This window comes from Salmo salar, chromosome 13 (assembly GCF_965601325.2).
Source record: "Salmo salar chromosome 13, fSalSal1, whole genome shotgun sequence".
In the NCBI taxonomy this organism is placed as follows: Eukaryota; Metazoa; Chordata; class Actinopteri; order Salmoniformes; family Salmonidae; genus Salmo; species Salmo salar.
Genome location: NC_138303.1, coordinates 114,195,210 through 114,217,500, shown reverse-complemented (window position 1 = coordinate 114,217,500; position 22,291 = coordinate 114,195,210). Strand labels below are relative to the sequence as shown.

At 33.0% G+C, this 22,291-nt stretch overlaps 1 protein-coding gene across 2 annotated transcripts in view; it reads right to left on the bottom strand.

The window, feature by feature from the left end:
• The window catches only part of unm_sa34860 (un-named sa34860), a 168,868-nt gene that overhangs the window by 52,728 nt on the left and 93,849 nt on the right, over window positions 1–22,291 (bottom strand). For both annotated transcript variants that reach the window (XM_045692702.2, XM_045692703.2), the window contains exon 6: window positions 18,958–19,082. In XM_045692702.2, the coding sequence (XP_045548658.2) occupies window positions 18,958–19,082 (125 nt within the window). The remainder of the gene's footprint in view (window positions 1–18,957; window positions 19,083–22,291) is intronic.

The following is a 22,291-nucleotide window of genomic DNA, read 5'->3' as shown; positions in this document are numbered from 1 at the left end:
ACAACAGGTGTAGTAGACCTCACAGTGAAATGCTGAATACAACAGGTGTAGTAGACCTCACAGTGAAATGCTGAATACAACAGGTGTAGTAGACCTCACAGTGAAATGCTGAATACAACAGGTGTAGTAGACCTCACAGTGAAATGCTGAATACAACAGGTGTAGTAGACCTCACAGTGAAATGCTGAATACAACAGGTGTAGTAGACCTCACAGTGAAATGCTGAATACAACAGGTGTAGTAGACCTCACAGTGAAATGCTGAATACAACAGGTGTAGTAGACCTCACAGTGAAATGCTGAATACAACAGGTGTAGTAGACCTCACAGTGAAATGCTGAATACAACAGGTGTAGTAGACCTCACAGTGAAATGCTGAATACAACAGGTGTAGTAGACCTCACAGTGAAATGCTGAATACAACAGGTGTAGTAGACCTCACAGTGAAATGCTGAATACAACAGGTGTAGTAGACCTTACAGTGAAATGCTGAATACAACAGGTGTAGACCTTAAAGTGAAATGCTGAATACAACAGGTGTAGTAGACCTCACAGTGAAATGCTGAATACAACAGGTGTAGTAGACCTCACAGTGAAATGCTGAATACAACAGGTGTAGTAGACCTTACAGTGAAATGCTGAATACAACAGGTGTAGACCTTACAGTGAAATGCTGAATACAACAGGTGTAGAAGACCTTACAGTGAAATGCTGAATACAACAGGTGTAGTAGACCTTACAGTGAAATGCTGAATACAACAGGTGTAGTAGACCTCACAGTGAAATGCTGAATACAACAGGTGTAGACCGCACAGTGAAATGCTGAATACAACAGGTGTAGTAGACCTCACAGTGAAATGCTGAATACAACAGGTGTAGAAGACCTTACAGTGAAATGCTGAATACAACAGGTGTAGTAGACCTCACAGTGAAATGCTGAATACAACAGGTGTAGAAGACCTCACAGTGAAATGCTGAATACAACAGGTGTAGTAGACCTTACAGTGAAATACTGAATACAACAGGTGTAGAAGACCTCACAGTGAAATGCTGAATACAACAGGTGTAGTAGACCTTAATGCAAATAGTCCAAATAATCTGACTCTGGGGAAGTAGACAAAGAGCTTCATTGCCAAAATCCTTTTCTATTAAAAACACATGAGGGGTGGGGTCCTCTTTTGGTCTCTAATGCTCCTCATCACAAATTACCATCAGACCAACTCCTTAAAGTATATTTTTACCCTTTAGTGTGTGTACATTACCGTATTTATACTTCGGATGTCCCTTTTCAACAGTAAAAATAAATAAAAAATTGTAAAAAAAATTCTACAAATGGCTTGAGGACGTCTTCAATTCCAGTATACAACAGTAGCTGTAATAAACTGGGTAACACTATAGCCAGATATTATATTATTATACAACAGTAGCTGTAATAAACTGGGTAACACTATAGCCAGATATTATATTATTACACAACAGTAGCTGTAATAAACTGGGTAACACTATAGCCAGATATTATATTATTATACAACAGTAGCTGTAATAAACTGGGTAACACTATAGCCAGATATTATATTATTATACAACAGTAGCTGTAATAAACCGGGTAACACTATAGCCAGATATTATATTATTATACAACAGTAGCTGTAATAAACCGGGTAACACTATAGCCAGATATTATATTATTATACAACAGTAGCTGTAATAAACTGGGTAACACTATAGCCAGATATTATATTATTATACAACAGTAGCTGTAATAAACCGGGTAACACTATAGCCAGATATTATATTATTATACAACAGTAGCTGTAATAAACTGGGTAACACTATAGCCAGATATTATATTATTATACAACAGTAGCTGTAATAAACTGGGTAACACTATAGCCAGATATTATATTATTATACAACAGTAGCTGTAATAAACTGGGTAACACTATAGCCAGATATTATATTATTATACAACAGTAGCTGTAATAAACCGGGTAACACTATAGCCAGATATTATATTATTATACAACAGTAGCTGTAATAAACCGGGTAACACTATAGCCAGATATTACATTATTATACAACAGTAGCTGTAATAAACTGGGTAACACTATAGCCAGATATTATATTATTATACAACAGTAGCTGTAATAAACCGGGTAACACTATAGCCAGATATTATATTATTATACAACAGTAGCTGTAATAAACCGGGTAACACTATAGCCAGATATTATATTATTATACAACAGTAGCTGTAATAAACCGGGTAACACTATAGCCAGATATTATATTATTATACAACAGTAGCTGTAATAAACCGGGTAACACTATAGCCAGATATTATATTATTATACAACAGTAGCTGTAATAAACTGGGTAACACTATAGCCAGATATTATATTATTATACAACAGTAGCTGTAATAAACCGGGTAACACTATAGCCAGATATTATATTATTATACAACAGTAGCTGTAATAAACTGGGTAACACTATAGCCAGATATTATATTATTATACAACAGTAGCTGTAATAAACTGGGTAACACTATAGCCAGATATTATATTATTATACAACAGTAGCTGTAATAAACTGGGTAACACTATAGCCAGATATTATATTATTATACAACAGTAGCTGTAATAAACTGGGTAACACTATAGCCAGATATTATATTATTATACAACAGTAGCTGTAATAAACTGGGTAACACTATAGCCAGATATTATATTATTATACAACAGTAGCTGTAATAAACTGGGTAACACTATAGCCAGATATTATATTATTATACAACAGTAGCTGTAATAAACTGGGTAACACTATAGCCAGATATTATATTATTATACAACAGTAGCTGTAATAAACCGGGTAACACTATAGCCAGATATTATATTATTATACAACAGTAGCTGTAATAAACTGGGTAACACTATAGCCAGATATTATATTATTATACAACAGTAGCTGTAATAAACCGGGTAACACTATAGCCAGATATTATATTATTATACAACAGTAGCTGTAATAAACCGGGTAACACTATAGCCAGATATTATATTATTATACAACAGTAGCTGTAATAAACTGGGTAACACTATAGCCAGATATTATATTATTATACAACAGTAGCTGTAATAAACTGGGTAACACTATAGCCAGATATTATATTATTATACAACAGTAGCTGTAATAAACCGGGTAACACTATAGCCAGATATTATATTATTATACAACAGTAGCTGTAATAAACCGGGTAACACTATAGCCAGATATTATATTATTATACAACAGTAGCTGTAATAAACTGGGTAACACTATAGCCAGATATTATATTATTATACAACAGTAGCTGTAATAAACTGGGTAACACTATAGCCAGATATTATATTATTATACAACAGTAGCTGTAATAAACTGGGTAACACTATAGCCAGATATTATATTATTATACAACAGTAGCTGTAATAAACTGGGTAACACTATAGCCAGATATTATATTATTATACAACAGTAGCTGTAATAAACTGGGTAACACTATAGCCAGATATTATATTATTATACAACAGTAGCTGTAATAAACTGGGTAACACTATAGCCAGATATTATATTATTATACAACAGTAGCTGTAATAAACCGGGTAACACTATAGCCAGATATTATATTATTATACAACAGTAGCTGTAATAAACCGGGTAACACTATAGCCAGATATTATATTATTATACAACAGTAGCTGTAATAAACTGGGTAACACTATAGCCAGATATTATATTATTATACAACAGTAGCTGTAATAAACTGGGTAACACTATAGCCAGATATTATATTATTATACAACAGTAGCTGTAATAAACCGGGTAACACTATAGCCAGATATTATATTATTATACAACAGTAGCTGTAATAAACCGGGTAACACTATAGCCAGATATTATATTATTATACAACAGTAGCTGTAATAAACCGGGTAACACTATAGCCAGATATTATATTATTATACAACAGTAGCTGTAATAAACCGGGTAACACTATAGCCAGATATTATATTATTATACAACAGTAGCTGTAATAAACCGGGTAACACTATAGCCAGATATTATATTATTATACAACAGTAGCTGTAATAAACTGGGTAACACTATAGCCAGATATTATATTATTATACAACAGTAGCTGTAATAAACTGGGTAACACTATAGCCAGATATTATATTATTATACAACAGTAGCTGTAATAAACCGGGTAACACTATAGCCAGATATTATATTATTATACAACAGTAGCTGTAATAAACTGGGTAACACTATAGCCAGATATTATATTATTATACAACAGTAGCTGTAATAAACGGGTAACACTATAGCCAGATATTATATTATTATACAACAGTAGCTGTAATAAACCGGGTAACACTATAGCCAGATATTATATTATTATACAACAGTAGCTGTAATAAACCGGGTAACACTATAGCCAGATATTATATTATTATACAACAGTAGCTGTAATAAACCGGGTAACACTATAGCCAGATATTATATTATTATACAACAGTAGCTGTAATAAACTGGGTAACACTATAGCCAGATATTATATTATTATACAACAGTAGCTGTAATAAACTGGGTAACACTATAGCCAGATATTATATTATTATACAACAGTAGCTGTAATAAACCGGGTAACACTATAGCCAGATATTATATTATTATACAACAGTAGCTGTAATAAACCGGGTAACACTATAGCCAGATATTATATTATTATACAACAGTAGCTGTAATAAACTGGGTAACACTATAGCCAGATATTATATTATTATACAACAGTAGCTGTAATAAACTGGGTAACACTATAGCCAGATATTATATTATTATACAACAGTAGCTGTAATAAACTGGGTAACACTATAGCCAGATATTATATTATTATACAACAGTAGCTGTAATAAACTGGGTAACACTATAGCCAGATATTATATTATTATACAACAGTAGCTGTAATAAACTGGGTAACACTATAGCCAGATATTATATTATTATACAACAGTAGCTGTAATAAACTGGGTAACACTATAGCCAGATATTATATTATTATACAACAGTAGCTGTAATAAACTGGGTAACACTATAGCCAGATATTATATTATTATACAACAGTAGCTGTAATAAACTGGGTAACACTATAGCCAGATATTATATTATTATACAACAGTAGCTGTAATAAACTGGGTAACACTATAGCCAGATATTATATTATTATACAACAGTAGCTGTAATAAACTGGGTAACACTATAGCCAGATATTATATTATTATACAACAGTAGCTGTAATAAACTGGGTAACACTATAGCCAGATATTATATTATTATACAACAGTAGCTGTAATAAACTGGGTAACACTATAGCCAGATATTATATTATTATACAACAGTAGCTGTAATAAACTGGGTAACACTATAGCCAGATATTATATTATTATACAACAGTAGCTGTAATAAACTGGGTAACACTATAGCCAGATATTATATTATTATACAACAGTAGCTGTAATAAACTGGGTAACACTATAGCCAGATATTATATTATTATACAACAGTAGCTGTAATAAACTGGGTAACACTATAGCCAGATATTATATTATTATACAACAGTAGCTGTAATAAACTGGGTAACACTATAGCCAGATATTATATTATTATACAACAGTAGCTGTAATAAACTGGGTAACACTATAGCCAGATATTATATTATTATACAACAGTAGCTGTAATAAACTGGGTAACACTATAGCCAGATATTATATTATTATACAACAGTAGCTGTAATAAACTGGGTAACACTATAGCCAGATATTATATTATTATACAACAGTAGCTGTAATAAACTGGGTAACACTATAGCCAGATATTATATTATTATACAACAGTAGCTGTAATAAACCGGGTAACACTATAGCCAGATATTATATTATTATACAACAGTAGCTGTAATAAACCGGGTAACACTATAGCCAGATATTATATTATTATACAACAGTAGCTGTAATAAACTGGGTAACACTATAGCCAGATATTATATTATTATACAACAGTAGCTGTAATAAACTGGGTAACACTATAGCCAGATATTATATTATTATACAACAGTAGCTGTAATAAACTGGGTAACACTATAGCCAGATATTATATTATTATACAACAGTAGCTGTAATAAACTGGGTAACACTATAGCCAGATATTATATTATTATACAACAGTAGCTGTAATAAACTGGGTAACACTATAGCCAGATATTATATTATTATACAACAGTAGCTGTAATAAACTGGGTAACACTATAGCCAGATATTATATTATTATACAACAGTAGCTGTAATAAACTGGGTAACACTATAGCCAGATATTATATTATTATACAACAGTAGCTGTAATAAACTGGGTAACACTATAGCCAGATATTATATTATTATACAACAGTAGCTGTAATAAACTGGGTAACACTATAGCCAGATATTATATTATTATACAACAGTAGCTGTAATAAACTGGGTAACACTATAGCCAGATATTATATTATTATACAACAGTAGCTGTAATAAACCGGGTAACACTATAGCCAGATATTATATTATTATACAACAGTAGCTGTAATAAACCGGGTAACACTATAGCCAGATATTATATTATTATACAACAGTAGCTGTAATAAACCGGGTAACACTATAGCCAGATATTATATTATTATACAACAGTAGCTGTAATAAACCGGGTAACACTATAGCCAGATATTATATTATTATACAACAGTAGCTGTAATAAACCGGGTAACACTATAGCCAGATATTATATTATTATACAACAGTAGCTGTAATAAACCGGGTAACACTATAGCCAGATATTATATTATTATACAACAGTAGCTGTAATAAACCGGGTAACACTATAGCCAGATATTATATTATTATACAACAGTAGCTGTAATAAACCGGGTAACACTATAGCCAGATATTATATTATTATACAACAGTAGCTGTAATAAACCGGGTAACACTATAGCCAGATATTATATTATTATACAACAGTAGCTGTAATAAACCGGGTAACACTATAGCCAGATATTATATTATTATACAACAGTAGCTGTAATAAACCGGGTAACACTATAGCCAGATATTATATTATTATACAACAGTAGCTGTAATAAACCGGGTAACACTATAGCCAGATATTATATTATTATACAACAGTAGCTGTAATAAACCGGGTAACACTATAGCCAGATATTATATTATTATACAACAGTAGCTGTAATAAACCGGGTAACACTATAGCCAGATATTATATTATTATACAACAGTAGCTGTAATAAACCGGGTAACACTATAGCCAGATATTATATTATTATACAACAGTAGCTGTAATAAACCGGGTAACACTATAGCCAGATATTATATTATTATACAACAGTAGCTGTAATAAACCGGGTAACACTATAGCCAGATATTATATTATTATACAACAGTAGCTGTAATAAACCGGGTAACACTATAGCCAGATATTATATTATTATACAACAGTAGCTGTAATAAACCGGGTAACACTATAGCCAGATATTATATTATTATACAACAGTAGCTGTAATAAACCGGGTAACACTATAGCCAGATATTATATTATTATACAACAGTAGCTGTAATAAACCGGGTAACACTATAGCCAGATATTATATTATTATACAACAGTAGCTGTAATAAACTGGGTAACACTATAGCCAGATATTATATTATTATACAACAGTAGCTGTAATAAACTGGGTAACACTATAGCCAGATATTATATTATTATACAACAGTAGCTGTAATAAACTGGGTAACACTATAGCCAGATATTATATTATTATACAACAGTAGCTGTAATAAACTGGGTAACACTATAGCCAGATATTATATTATTATACAACAGTAGCTGTAATAAACTGGGTAACACTATAGCCAGATATTATATTATTATACAACAGTAGCTGTAATAAACCGGGTAACACTATAGCCAGATATTATATTATTATACAACAGTAGCTGTAATAAACCGGGTAACACTATAGCCAGATATTATATTATTATACAACAGTAGCTGTAATAAACTGGGTAACACTATAGCCAGATATTATATTATTATACAACAGTAGCTGTAATAAACTGGGTAACACTATAGCCAGATATTATATTATTATACAACAGTAGCTGTAATAAACTGGGTAACACTATAGCCAGATATTATATTATTATACAACAGTAGCTGTAATAAACTGGGTAACACTATAGCCAGATATTATATTATTATACAACAGTAGCTGTAATAAACTGGGTAACACTATAGCCAGATATTATATTATTATACAACAGTAGCTGTAATAAACTGGGTAACACTATAGCCAGATATTATATTATTATACAACAGTAGCTGTAATAAACTGGGTAACACTATAGCCAGATATTATATTATTATACAACAGTAGCTGTAATAAACTGGGTAACACTATAGCCAGATATTATATTATTATACAACAGTAGCTGTAATAAACCGGGTAACACTATAGCCAGATATTATATTATTATACAACAGTAGCTGTAATAAACCGGGTAACACTATAGCCAGATATTATATTATTATACAACAGTAGCTGTAATAAACCGGGTAACACTATAGCCAGATATTATATTATTATACAACAGTAGCTGTAATAAACCGGGTAACACTATAGCCAGATATTATATTATTATACAACAGTAGCTGTAATAAACCGGGTAACACTATAGCCAGATATTATATTATTATACAACAGTAGCTGTAATAAACCGGGTAACACTATAGCCAGATATTATATTATTATACAACAGTAGCTGTAATAAACCGGGTAACACTATAGCCAGATATTATATTATTATACAACAGTAGCTGTAATAAACCGGGTAACACTATAGCCAGATATTATATTATTATACAACAGTAGCTGTAATAAACCGGGTAACACTATAGCCAGATATTATATTATTATACAACAGTAGCTGTAATAAACCGGGTAACACTATAGCCAGATATTATATTATTATACAACAGTAGCTGTAATAAACCGGGTAACACTATAGCCAGATATTATATTATTATACAACAGTAGCTGTAATAAACCGGGTAACACTATAGCCAGATATTATATTATTATACAACAGTAGCTGTAATAAACCGGGTAACACTATAGCCAGATATTATATTATTATACAACAGTAGCTGTAATAAACCGGGTAACACTATAGCCAGATATTATATTATTATACAACAGTAGCTGTAATAAACCGGGTAACACTATAGCCAGATATTATATTATTATACAACAGTAGCTGTAATAAACCGGGTAACACTATAGCCAGATATTATATTATTATACAACAGTAGCTGTAATAAACCGGGTAACACTATAGCCAGATATTATATTATTATACAACAGTAGCTGTAATAAACTGGGTAACACTATAGCCAGATATTATATTATTATACAACAGTAGCTGTAATAAACTGGGTAACACTATAGCCAGATATTATATTATTATACAACAGTAGCTGTAATAAACTGGGTAACACTATAGCCAGATATTATATTATTATACAACAGTAGCTGTAATAAACTGGGTAACACTATAGCCAGATATTATATTATTATACAACAGTAGCTGTAATAAACTGGGTAACACTATAGCCAGATATTATATTATTATACAACAGTAGCTGTAATAAACTGGGTAACACTATAGCCAGATATTATATTATTATACAACAGTAGCTGTAATAAACCGGGTAACACTATAGCCAGATATTATATTATTATACAACAGTAGCTGTAATAAACCGGGTAACACTATAGCCAGATATTATATTATTATACAACAGTAGCTGTAATAAACCGGGTAACACTATAGCCAGATATTATATTATTATACAACAGTAGCTGTAATAAACTGGGTAACACTATAGCCAGATATTATATTATTATACAACAGTAGCTGTAATAAACCGGGTAACACTATAGCCAGATATTATATTATTATACAACAGTAGCTGTAATAAACCGGGTAACACTATAGCCAGATATTATATTATTATACAACAGTAGCTGTAATAAACTGGGTAACACTATAGCCAGATATTATATTATTATACAACAGTAGCTGTAATAAACTGGGTAACACTATAGCCAGATATTATATTATTATACAACAGTAGCTGTAATAAACTGGGTAACACTATAGCCAGATATTATATTATTATACAACAGTAGCTGTAATAAACTGGGTAACACTATAGCCAGATATTATATTATTATACAACAGTAGCTGTAATAAACTGGGTAACACTATAGCCAGATATTATATTATTATACAACAGTAGCTGTAATAAACTGGGTAACACTATAGCCAGATATTATATTATTATACAACAGTAGCTGTAATAAACTGGGTAACACTATAGCCAGATATTATATTATTATACAACAGTAGCTGTAATAAACCGGGTAACACTATAGCCAGATATTATATTATTATACAACAGTAGCTGTAATAAACCGGGTAACACTATAGCCAGATATTATATTATTATACAACAGTAGCTGTAATAAACCGGGTAACACTATAGCCAGATATTATATTATTATACAACAGTAGCTGTAATAAACCGGGTAACACTATAGCCAGATATTATATTATTATACAACAGTAGCTGTAATAAACCGGGTAACACTATAGCCAGATATTATATTATTATACAACAGTAGCTGTAATAAACCGGGTAACACTATAGCCAGATATTATATTATTATACAACAGTAGCTGTAATAAACCGGGTAACACTATAGCCAGATATTATATTATTATACAACAGTAGCTGTAATAAACCGGGTAACACTATAGCCAGATATTATATTATTATACAACAGTAGCTGTAATAAACCGGGTAACACTATAGCCAGATATTATATTATTATACAACAGTAGCTGTAATAAACCGGGTAACACTATAGCCAGATATTATATTATTATACAACAGTAGCTGTAATAAACCGGGTAACACTATAGCCAGATATTATATTATTATACAACAGTAGCTGTAATAAACCGGGTAACACTATAGCCAGATATTATATTATTATACAACAGTAGCTGTAATAAACCGGGTAACACTATAGCCAGATATTATATTATTATACAACAGTAGCTGTAATAAACTGGGTAACACTATAGCCAGATATTATATTATTATACAACAGTAGCTGTAATAAACCGGGTAACACTATAGCCAGATATTATATTATTATACAACAGTAGCTGTAATAAACCGGGTAACACTATAGCCAGATATTATATTATTATACAACAGTAGCTGTAATAAACCGGGTAACACTATAGCCAGATATTATATTATTATACAACAGTAGCTGTAATAAACCGGGTAACACTATAGCCAGATATTATATTATTATACAACAGTAGCTGTAATAAACCGGGTAACACTATAGCCAGATATTATATTATTATACAACAGTAGCTGTAATAAACCGGGTAACACTATAGCCAGATATTATATTATTATACAACAGTAGCTGTAATAAACCGGGTAACACTATAGCCAGATATTATATTATTATACAACAGTAGCTGTAATAAACCGGGTAACACTATAGCCAGATATTATATTATTATACAACAGTAGCTGTAATAAACCGGGTAACACTATAGCCAGATATTATATTATTATACAACAGTAGCTGTAATAAACTGGGTAACACTATAGCCAGATATTATATTATTATACAACAGTAGCTGTAATAAACCGGGTAACACTATAGCCAGATATTATATTATTATACAACAGTAGCTGTAATAAACCGGGTAACACTATAGCCAGATATTATATTATTATACAACAGTAGCTGTAATAAACCGGGTAACACTATAGCCAGATATTATATTATTATACAACAGTAGCTGTAATAAACTGGGTAACACTATAGCCAGATATTATATTATTATACAACAGTAGCTGTAATAAACTGGGTAACACTATAGCCAGATATTATATTATTATACAACAGTAGCTGTAATAAACCGGGTAACACTATAGCCAGATATTATATTATTATACAACAGTAGCTGTAATAAACTGGGTAACACTATAGCCAGATATTATATTATTATACAACAGTAGCTGTAATAAACTGGGTAACACTATAGCCAGATATTATATTATTATACAACAGTAGCTGTAATAAACTGGGTAACACTATAGCCAGATATTATATTATTATACAACAGTAGCTGTAATAAACTGGGTAACACTATAGCCAGATATTATATTATTATACAACAGTAGCTGTAATAAACTGGGTAACACTATAGCCAGATATTATATTATTATACAACAGTAGCTGTAATAAACTGGGTAACACTATAGCCAGATATTATATTATTATACAACAGTAGCTGTAATAAACTGGGTAACACTATAGCCAGATATTATATTATTATACAACAGTAGCTGTAATAAACTGGGTAACACTATAGCCAGATATTATATTATTATACAACAGTAGCTGTAATAAACTGGGTAACACTATAGCCAGATATTATATTATTATACAACAGTAGCTGTAATAAACTGGGTAACACTATAGCCAGATATTATATTATTATACAACAGTAGCTGTAATAAACTGGGTAACACTATAGCCAGATATTATATTATTATACAACAGTAGCTGTAATAAACCGGGTAACACTATAGCCAGATATTATATTATTATACAACAGTAGCTGTAATAAACCGGGTAACACTATAGCCAGATATTATATTATTATACAACAGTAGCTGTAATAAACCGGGTAACACTATAGCCAGATATTATATTATTATACAACAGTAGCTGTAATAAACCGGGTAACACTATAGCCAGATATTATATTATTATACAACAGTAGCTGTAATAAACCGGGTAACACTATAGCCAGATATTATATTATTATACAACAGTAGCTGTAATAAACTGGGTAACACTATAGCCAGATATTATATTATTATACAACAGTAGCTGTAATAAACCGGGTAACACTATAGCCAGATATTATATTATTATACAACAGTAGCTGTAATAAACCGGGTAACACTATAGCCAGATATTATATTATTATACAACAGTAGCTGTAATAAACCGGGTAACACTATAGCCAGATATTATATTATTATACAACAGTAGCTGTAATAAACCGGGTAACACTATAGCCAGATATTATATTATTATACAACAGTAGCTGTAATAAACTGGGTAACACTATAGCCAGATATTATATTATTATACAACAGTAGCTGTAATAAACCGGGTAACACTATAGCCAGATATTATATTATTATACAACAGTAGCTGTAATAAACTGGGTAACACTATAGCCAGATATTATATTATTATACAACAGTAGCTGTAATAAACTGGGTAACACTATAGCCAGATATTATATTATTATACAACAGTAGCTGTAATAAACCGGGTAACACTATAGCCAGATATTATATTATTATACAACAGTAGCTGTAATAAACCGGGTAACACTATAGCCAGATATTATATTATTATACAACAGTAGCTGTAATAAACCGGGTAACACTATAGCCAGATATTATATTATTATACAACAGTAGCTGTAATAAACTGGGTAACACTATAGCCAGATATTATATTATTATACAACAGTAGCTGTAATAAACTGGGTAACACTATAGCCAGATATTATATTATTATACAACAGTAGCTGTAATAAACTGGGTAACACTATAGCCAGATATTATATTATTATACAACAGTAGCTGTAATAAACTGGGTAACACTATAGCCAGATATTATATTATTATACAACAGTAGCTGTAATAAACTGGGTAACACTATAGCCAGATATTATATTATTATACAACAGTAGCTGTAATAAACTGGGTAACACTATAGCCAGATATTATATTATTATACAACAGTAGCTGTAATAAACTGGGTAACACTATAGCCAGATATTATATTATTATACAACAGTAGCTGTAATAAACTGGGTAACACTATAGCCAGATATTATATTATTATACAACAGTAGCTGTAATAAACTGGGTAACACTATAGCCAGATATTATATTATTATACAACAGTAGCTGTAATAAACTGGGTAACACTATAGCCAGATATTATATTATTATACAACAGTAGCTGTAATAAACTGGGTAACACTATAGCCAGATATTATATTATTATACAACAGTAGCTGTAATAAACTGGGTAACACTATAGCCAGATATTATATTATTATACAACAGTAGCTGTAATAAACTGGGTAACACTATAGCCAGATATTATATTATTATACAACAGTAGCTGTAATAAACTGGGTAACACTATAGCCAGATATTATATTATTATACAACAGTAGCTGTAATAAACTGGGTAACACTATAGCCAGATATTATATTATTATACAACAGTAGCTGTAATAAACTGGGTAACACTATAGCCAGATATTATATTATTATACAACAGTAGCTGTAATAAACTGGGTAACACTATAGCCAGATATTATATTATTATACAACAGTAGCTGTAATAAACCGGGTAACACTATAGCCAGATATTATATTATTATACAACAGTAGCTGTAATAAACCGGGTAACACTATAGCCAGATATTATATTATTATACAACAGTAGCTGTAATAAACCGGGTAACACTATAGCCAGATATTATATTATTATACAACAGTAGCTGTAATAAACCGGGTAACACTATAGCCAGATATTATATTATTATACAACAGTAGCTGTAATAAACTGGGTAACACTATAGCCAGATATTATATTATTATACAACAGTAGCTGTAATAAACCGGGTAACACTATAGCCAGATATTATATTATTATACAACAGTAGCTGTAATAAACCGGGTAACACTATAGCCAGATATTATATTATTATACAACAGTAGCTGTAATAAACCGGGTAACACTATAGCCAGATATTATATTATTATACAACAGTAGCTGTAATAAACCGGGTAACACTATAGCCAGATATTATATTATTATACAACAGTAGCTGTAATAAACCGGGTAACACTATAGCCAGATATTATATTATTATACAACAGTAGCTGTAATAAACCGGGTAACACTATAGCCAGATATTATATTATTATACAACAGTAGCTGTAATAAACCGGGTAACACTATAGCCAGATATTATATTATTATACAACAGTAGCTGTAATAAACCGGGTAACACTATAGCCAGATATTATATTATTATACAACAGTAGCTGTAATAAACCGGGTAACACTATAGCCAGATATTATATTATTATACAACAGTAGCTGTAATAAACTGGGTAACACTATAGCCAGATATTATATTATTATACAACAGTAGCTGTAATAAACTGGGTAACACTATAGCCAGATATTATATTATTATACAACAGTAGCTGTAATAAACTGGGTAACACTATAGCCAGATATTATATTATTATACAACAGTAGCTGTAATAAACTGGGTAACACTATAGCCAGATATTATATTATTATACAACAGTAGCTGTAATAAACTGGGTAACACTATAGCCAGATATTATATTATTATACAACAGTAGCTGTAATAAACTGGGTAACACTATAGCCAGATATTATATTATTATACAACAGTAGCTGTAATAAACTGGGTAACACTATAGCCAGATATTATATTATTATACAACAGTAGCTGTAATAAACTGGGTAACACTATAGCCAGATATTATATTATTATACAACAGTAGCTGTAATAAACCGGGTAACACTATAGCCAGATATTATATTATTATACAACAGTAGCTGTAATAAACCGGGTAACACTATAGCCAGATATTATATTATTATACAACAGTAGCTGTAATAAACCGGGTAACACTATAGCCAGATATTATATTATTATACAACAGTAGCTGTAATAAACCGGGTAACACTATAGCCAGATATTATATTATTATACAACAGTAGCTGTAATAAACCGGGTAACACTATAGCCAGATATTATATTATTATACAACAGTAGCTGTAATAAACTGGGTAACACTATAGCCAGATATTATATTATTATACAACAGTAGCTGTAATAAACCGGGTAACACTATAGCCAGATATTATATTATTATACAACAGTAGCTGTAATAAACCGGGTAACACTATAGCCAGATATTATATTATTATACAACAGTAGCTGTAATAAACCGGGTAACACTATAGCCAGATATTATATTATTATACAACAGTAGCTGTAATAAACCGGGTAACACTATAGCCAGATATTATATTATTATACAACAGTAGCTGTAATAAACCGGGTAACACTATAGCCAGATATTATATTATTATACAACAGTAGCTGTAATAAACCGGGTAACACTATAGCCAGATATTATATTATTATACAACAGTAGCTGTAATAAACTGGGTAACACTATAGCCAGATATTATATTATTATACAACAGTAGCTGTAATAAACTGGGTAACACTATAGCCAGATATTATATTATTATACAACAGTAGCTGTAATAAACTGGGTAACAGTTAGTAGGGGTAATAAACTGGGTAACACTATAGCCAGATATTATATTATTATACAACAGTAGCTGTAATAAACTGGGTAACACTATAGCCAGATATTATATTATTATACAACAGTAGCTGTAATAAACTGGGTAACACTATAGCCAGATATTATATTATTATACAACAGTAGCTGTAATAAACTGGGTAACACTATAGCCAGATATTATATTATTATACAACAGTAGCTGTAATAAACCGGGTAACACTATAGCCAGATATTATATTATTATACAACAGTAGCTGTAATAAACTGGGTAACACTATAGCCAGATATTATATTATTATACAACAGTAGCTGTAATAAACTGGGTAACACTATAGCCAGATATTATATTATTATACAACAGTAGCTGTAATAAACCGGGTAACACTATAGCCAGATATTATATTATTATACAACAGTAGCTGTAATAAACTGGGTAACACTATAGCCAGATATTATATTATTATACAACAGTAGCTGTAATAAACTGGGTAACACTATAGCCAGATATTATATTATTATACAACAGTAGCTGTAATAAACCGGGTAACACTATAGCCAGATATTATATTATTATACAACAGTAGCTGTAATAAACTGGGTAACAGTATAGCCAGATATTATATTATTATACAACAGTAGCTGTAATAAACTGGGTAACACTATAGCCAGATATTATATTATTATACAACAGTAGCTGTAATAAACTGGGTAACACTATAGCCAGATATTATATTATTATACAACAGTAGCTGTAATAAACTGGGTAACACTATAGCCAGATATTATATTATTATACAACAGTAGCTGTAATAAACTGGGTAACACTATAGCCAGATATTATATTATTATACAACAGTAGCTGTAATAAACTGGGTAACACTATAGCCAGATATTATATTATTATACAACAGTAGCTGTAATAAACTGGGTAACACTATAGCCAGATATTATATTATTATACAACAGTAGCTGTAATAAACTGGGTAACACTATAGCCAGATATTATATTATTATACAACAGTAGCTGTAATAAACCGGGTAACACTATAGCCAGATATTATATTATTATACAACAGTAGCTGTAATAAACTGGGTAACACTATAGCCAGATATTATATTATTATACAACAGTAGCTGTAATAAACTGGGTAACACTATAGCCAGATATTATATTATTATACAACAGTAGCTGTAATAAACTGGGTAACACTATAGCCAGATATTATATTATTATACAACAGTAGCTGTAATAAACTGGGTAACAGTATAGCCAGATATTGGATTTAGTAAACTATGGATGTTTGAAGGTTGCTTGTTTGACCATGTTAGTATGAGGTTCTAGTATGTAGGTAGCTGCAGGTAATTGTAGGTAGTTTTTATTCTTCCAATTTAACCTTTATTTAACTAGGCAAATCAGATAAGAATAAATTCTTATTTACAATGACAGCCTAGGAACAGTGGGTTAACTGCCTTGTTCAGGCAGAATGACCGATTTTTTTCCTTGTCAGCTCGGGGATTCGATCCAGCAACCTTTCAGTTACTGTCCCAACGTTCTAACCACTAGTCTACCTGCCTCCTCTACACTCTAACCACTAGTCTACCTGCCTCCCCTCCACTCTAACCACTAGGCTACCTGCCTCCTCTACACTCTAACCACTAGACTACCTGCCACCCCTACATTCTAACCACTAGTCTACCTGCCTCCCCTCCACTCTAACCACTAGGCTACCTGCCTCCTCTACACTCTAACCACTTGGTTACCTGCCTCCTCTACACTCTAACCACTAGGCTACCTGCCACCCCTACACTCTAACCACTTGGCTACCTGCCTCCTCTACACTCTAACCACTTGGCTACCTGCCTCCTCTACACTCTAACCACTAGGCTACCTACCTCCTCTACACTCTAACCACTAGACTACCTGCCTCCTCTACACTCTAACCACTAGGCTACCTGCCGTCCCTACACTCTAACCACTAGGCTACCTGCCTCCTCTACACTCTAACCACTAGGCTACCTGCCTCCTCTACACTCTAACCACTAGGCTACCTGCCACCCCTACACTCGAACCACTTGGCTACCTGCCTCCTCTACACTCTAACCACTAGTCTACCTGCCTCCTTTGTGAGGTTGTAGTACGTGGGTAGCTGCAGGTAATTGGAGGTATGGGTAATTCTAGGTAATTTTGTGAGGAAGTTGTGGGTAGTTGTTGATTGTTTGAGGTTGTGTGTTTGAGTGTTAGTTGTACCTTCTCAAAGTATTTGATCTCGTACTCCAGGATTATCCCGTTAGGTCTGTCTGGCTCCTGCCACGACACAGCGATACTGTTCTTCCCAGAATTCCCTTTCCTCACCACACTCACAGGAGACGGGGCTAAAACAGAACAACAAAGAGAAATACAATCAATCAATCAATCAAATGTATTTCTAAAGCACACCACACATACCACACTCACACACACACACACACACACACACACACACACACACACACACACACACACACACACACTACACACACACACACCTACACACACACTACACACACACACACACACACTACACACACACCTACACACACACACACCTACACACACACTACACACACACACACACACACACACACACAGCATAGCAACATCTCAGACACTATTCTCACTGAACCTGCAAACAATACATGTTGCAACACAGACACAATGGTATGGGTGTCATACATTGTAGTAATGTCCACAGAGATAAGGCAAAGGCTAAGAAGCCTTAACTATTGACAAATGGGGGACCAGTACGGAGAAAATAAATGTATGATATGTATGAAATGTATGCATTCACTACTGTAAGTCGCTCTGGATAAGAGCGTCTGCTAAATGACTAAAATGTAAAATGTACTATCCAATATCGATTAGATTTCCTCTCCATAATGTTGTACCCTGAAGAAGTATACACAGTATATCATTAGTAGAAGCTCAGCACCAGAGGTGCGGACTCCCAGTCACATGACTTGATGACTTGATAGAAAATAAAATAACTTCAGACTTAAACTTGGACTTGGTGCCTTTCGAAACTCAGGAATCGACTAGACACTGACGATGACTTGAAATTATCTGGCCAGGTTTCATAATGTTTTCTCTCCACACAGCAAGAGACAGTTGCCGTTAGGATCGCAATTGCAAAAAAATAATAATAATAAAAACATGCAGATTTGAAAGTGAAATGCACACTCGGCCCTCTGATTGGACCAGCAAACTGTCAATCAACACAGGTCGGGTGAGCTAACACAGTGGAGAAGGTTGTGGGGCATCACAAGTATGAAACTGAATGGGAAAAATACATATGTTTCATACATATTTTCATTGGCTACATATAGTGCCTTCGGAAAGTATTCAGACCCCTTGACCTTTTTCCACATTTTGTTACGTTACAGCCTTATTATAAAATGGATTAAATAAAATCATCAGCATTGTAAACACAATTCACCATAATGACAAAGCGAAAACAGGTTATTAGAAATGTTTGCATATTTATTAAATATAAAAAAACAGAAATATCCTTTGCTATGAGATTAGAAATTGAGCTCAGGTGCATCCTGTTTCCATTGATCATCCTTGAGATGTTTCTACAACTTGATTGGAGTCCACCTGTGGTAAATTCAGTTGATTGGACATGATTTGGAAAGGTACACATCTGTCTATATAAGGTCCCACAGTTGACAGTGCATGTCAGAGCAAAAATCAAGCAATGAGGTCGAAGGAAACTGTCTGTAGAGCTCTGAGACAGGATTGTGTCAAGGCACAGATTTGGGGAAGGGTACAAAAACATTTATTCCGCATTGAAGGTCCTCAAGAACACAGTGGCCTCCATCATTCTTAAATGGAAGGAGTTTGGAACCACCAAGACTCTTCCTAGAGCTGGCCTCACGGCCAAACTGAGCAATCAGGGGAGAAGGACCTTGGTCAGGGAGGTGACCAAGAACCAAATGGTCACTCTGACAGAGTTCCTCTGTGGAGATGGGAGAACCTTCCAGAAGGACAACTATCTCTGCAGAACCACCAATCAGGCCTTTATGGTAGAGTGGCCAGACAGAAGCCACTCCTCAGTAAAAGGCACATGACAGCCTGGTTGGAGTTTGCCAAAAGGCACCTAAAGGACTCTCAGACCATGAGAAACAAGATTCTCTGGCCTGATGAAACCAATATTGATCTCTTTGGCCTGAATGCAAAGCGTCACGTCTGGAGGAAACCTGGCACCATCCCTACAGTGAAGCATGGTGGTGGCAGCATCATGCTGTGGGGATGTTTTTCAGTGGCAGGGACTGGGACACTAGTCAGGATCGAGGCAAAGATGAACGGAGCAAAGTACAGAGAGATCCTTGATGAAAACCTATTCCAGAGCGCTCAGGACCTACGACTGGGGCGAAGGTTCACCTTCCAACAGGACAAAGACGTTAGACAATGCAAGACTGGTTTCGGGACAAGTCTCTGAATGTCCTTGAGTGGCCCAGCCAGAGCCCGAACTTAAAACAGATGGAAAATCTCTCGAGACCTGAAAATAGCTGTGCAGCAAAGCTCCCCATCCAACCTGACAGACCTTGAGAGGCTCTGCAGAGAAGAATGGGATAAACTCCCCTAATAAAGGTGTACCAAGCTTGTAGCATCATACCCAAGAACACTCGAGGCTCTAATCGCTACCAAAGGTGCTTCAACAAAGTACTGAGTAAAGGGTCTGAATACTTATATAAATGAGACATTTCAGTTTTTTTTTTTATTTTATAAATTAGCAGCATTTAAAAAAAATATATTATTATTATGGGGTATGGTGCGTAGATTGATGATAAAAAAAAAAAACGATTTAATACATTTTAGAAAAAGCCTGTAACCTGTAATCTGAATACTTTCCGAAGTCATTGTAAACATAACATTAGTATGTTACCTATTTAATACCTACCTATTTAATCTGGTTTCTAACATAGGCCTACGGTACTGCACCAAATTATTGTCAAAAAAATTTAATAAACACAACTAAGTAGTCTTGACTGCTGACCAGTCATCAGCATTAGTGTGTAAAGGATATGCTTCATTTTCTCCGGTAGCCTTACATTTGTATTAGTATCCATATAAAACAATTACATTTTTTACAATTGGGGCCTTTGACACAGCGCCCCCTGGTAGTCATCCAGTGCATATACAAAATCATTGACAGCTATAGGATCGGGTGCAGTGCAAACGTTAAAATGTAGGGGATCGCTGTAATAAATATGCAGCTCCAAAATAAAAATTGTGGTGATCAACAATATGAACTGTTTACATCGCAAGATAACCAGCAATGGGACAAGCAACAAGCAACAATTCGATATGAAATGTATTATTTATTTATGAAGCATTTTGGAATTTGTTTTAATAATTGAATTATTAACATAATCCAAATATGTTGTAGAGAAAGTAATGAAAATGGGCGTCTGGTATAGATACTTTTTTTTTTTAAACTAGATTTCACACAACTCGTTTTGACTTGCGCTTTAGAATGCATGATTTGGACTTGACTCAAGACTCGACACGTCCTACTTGGGACTCGCCTTGCGACTTGGAC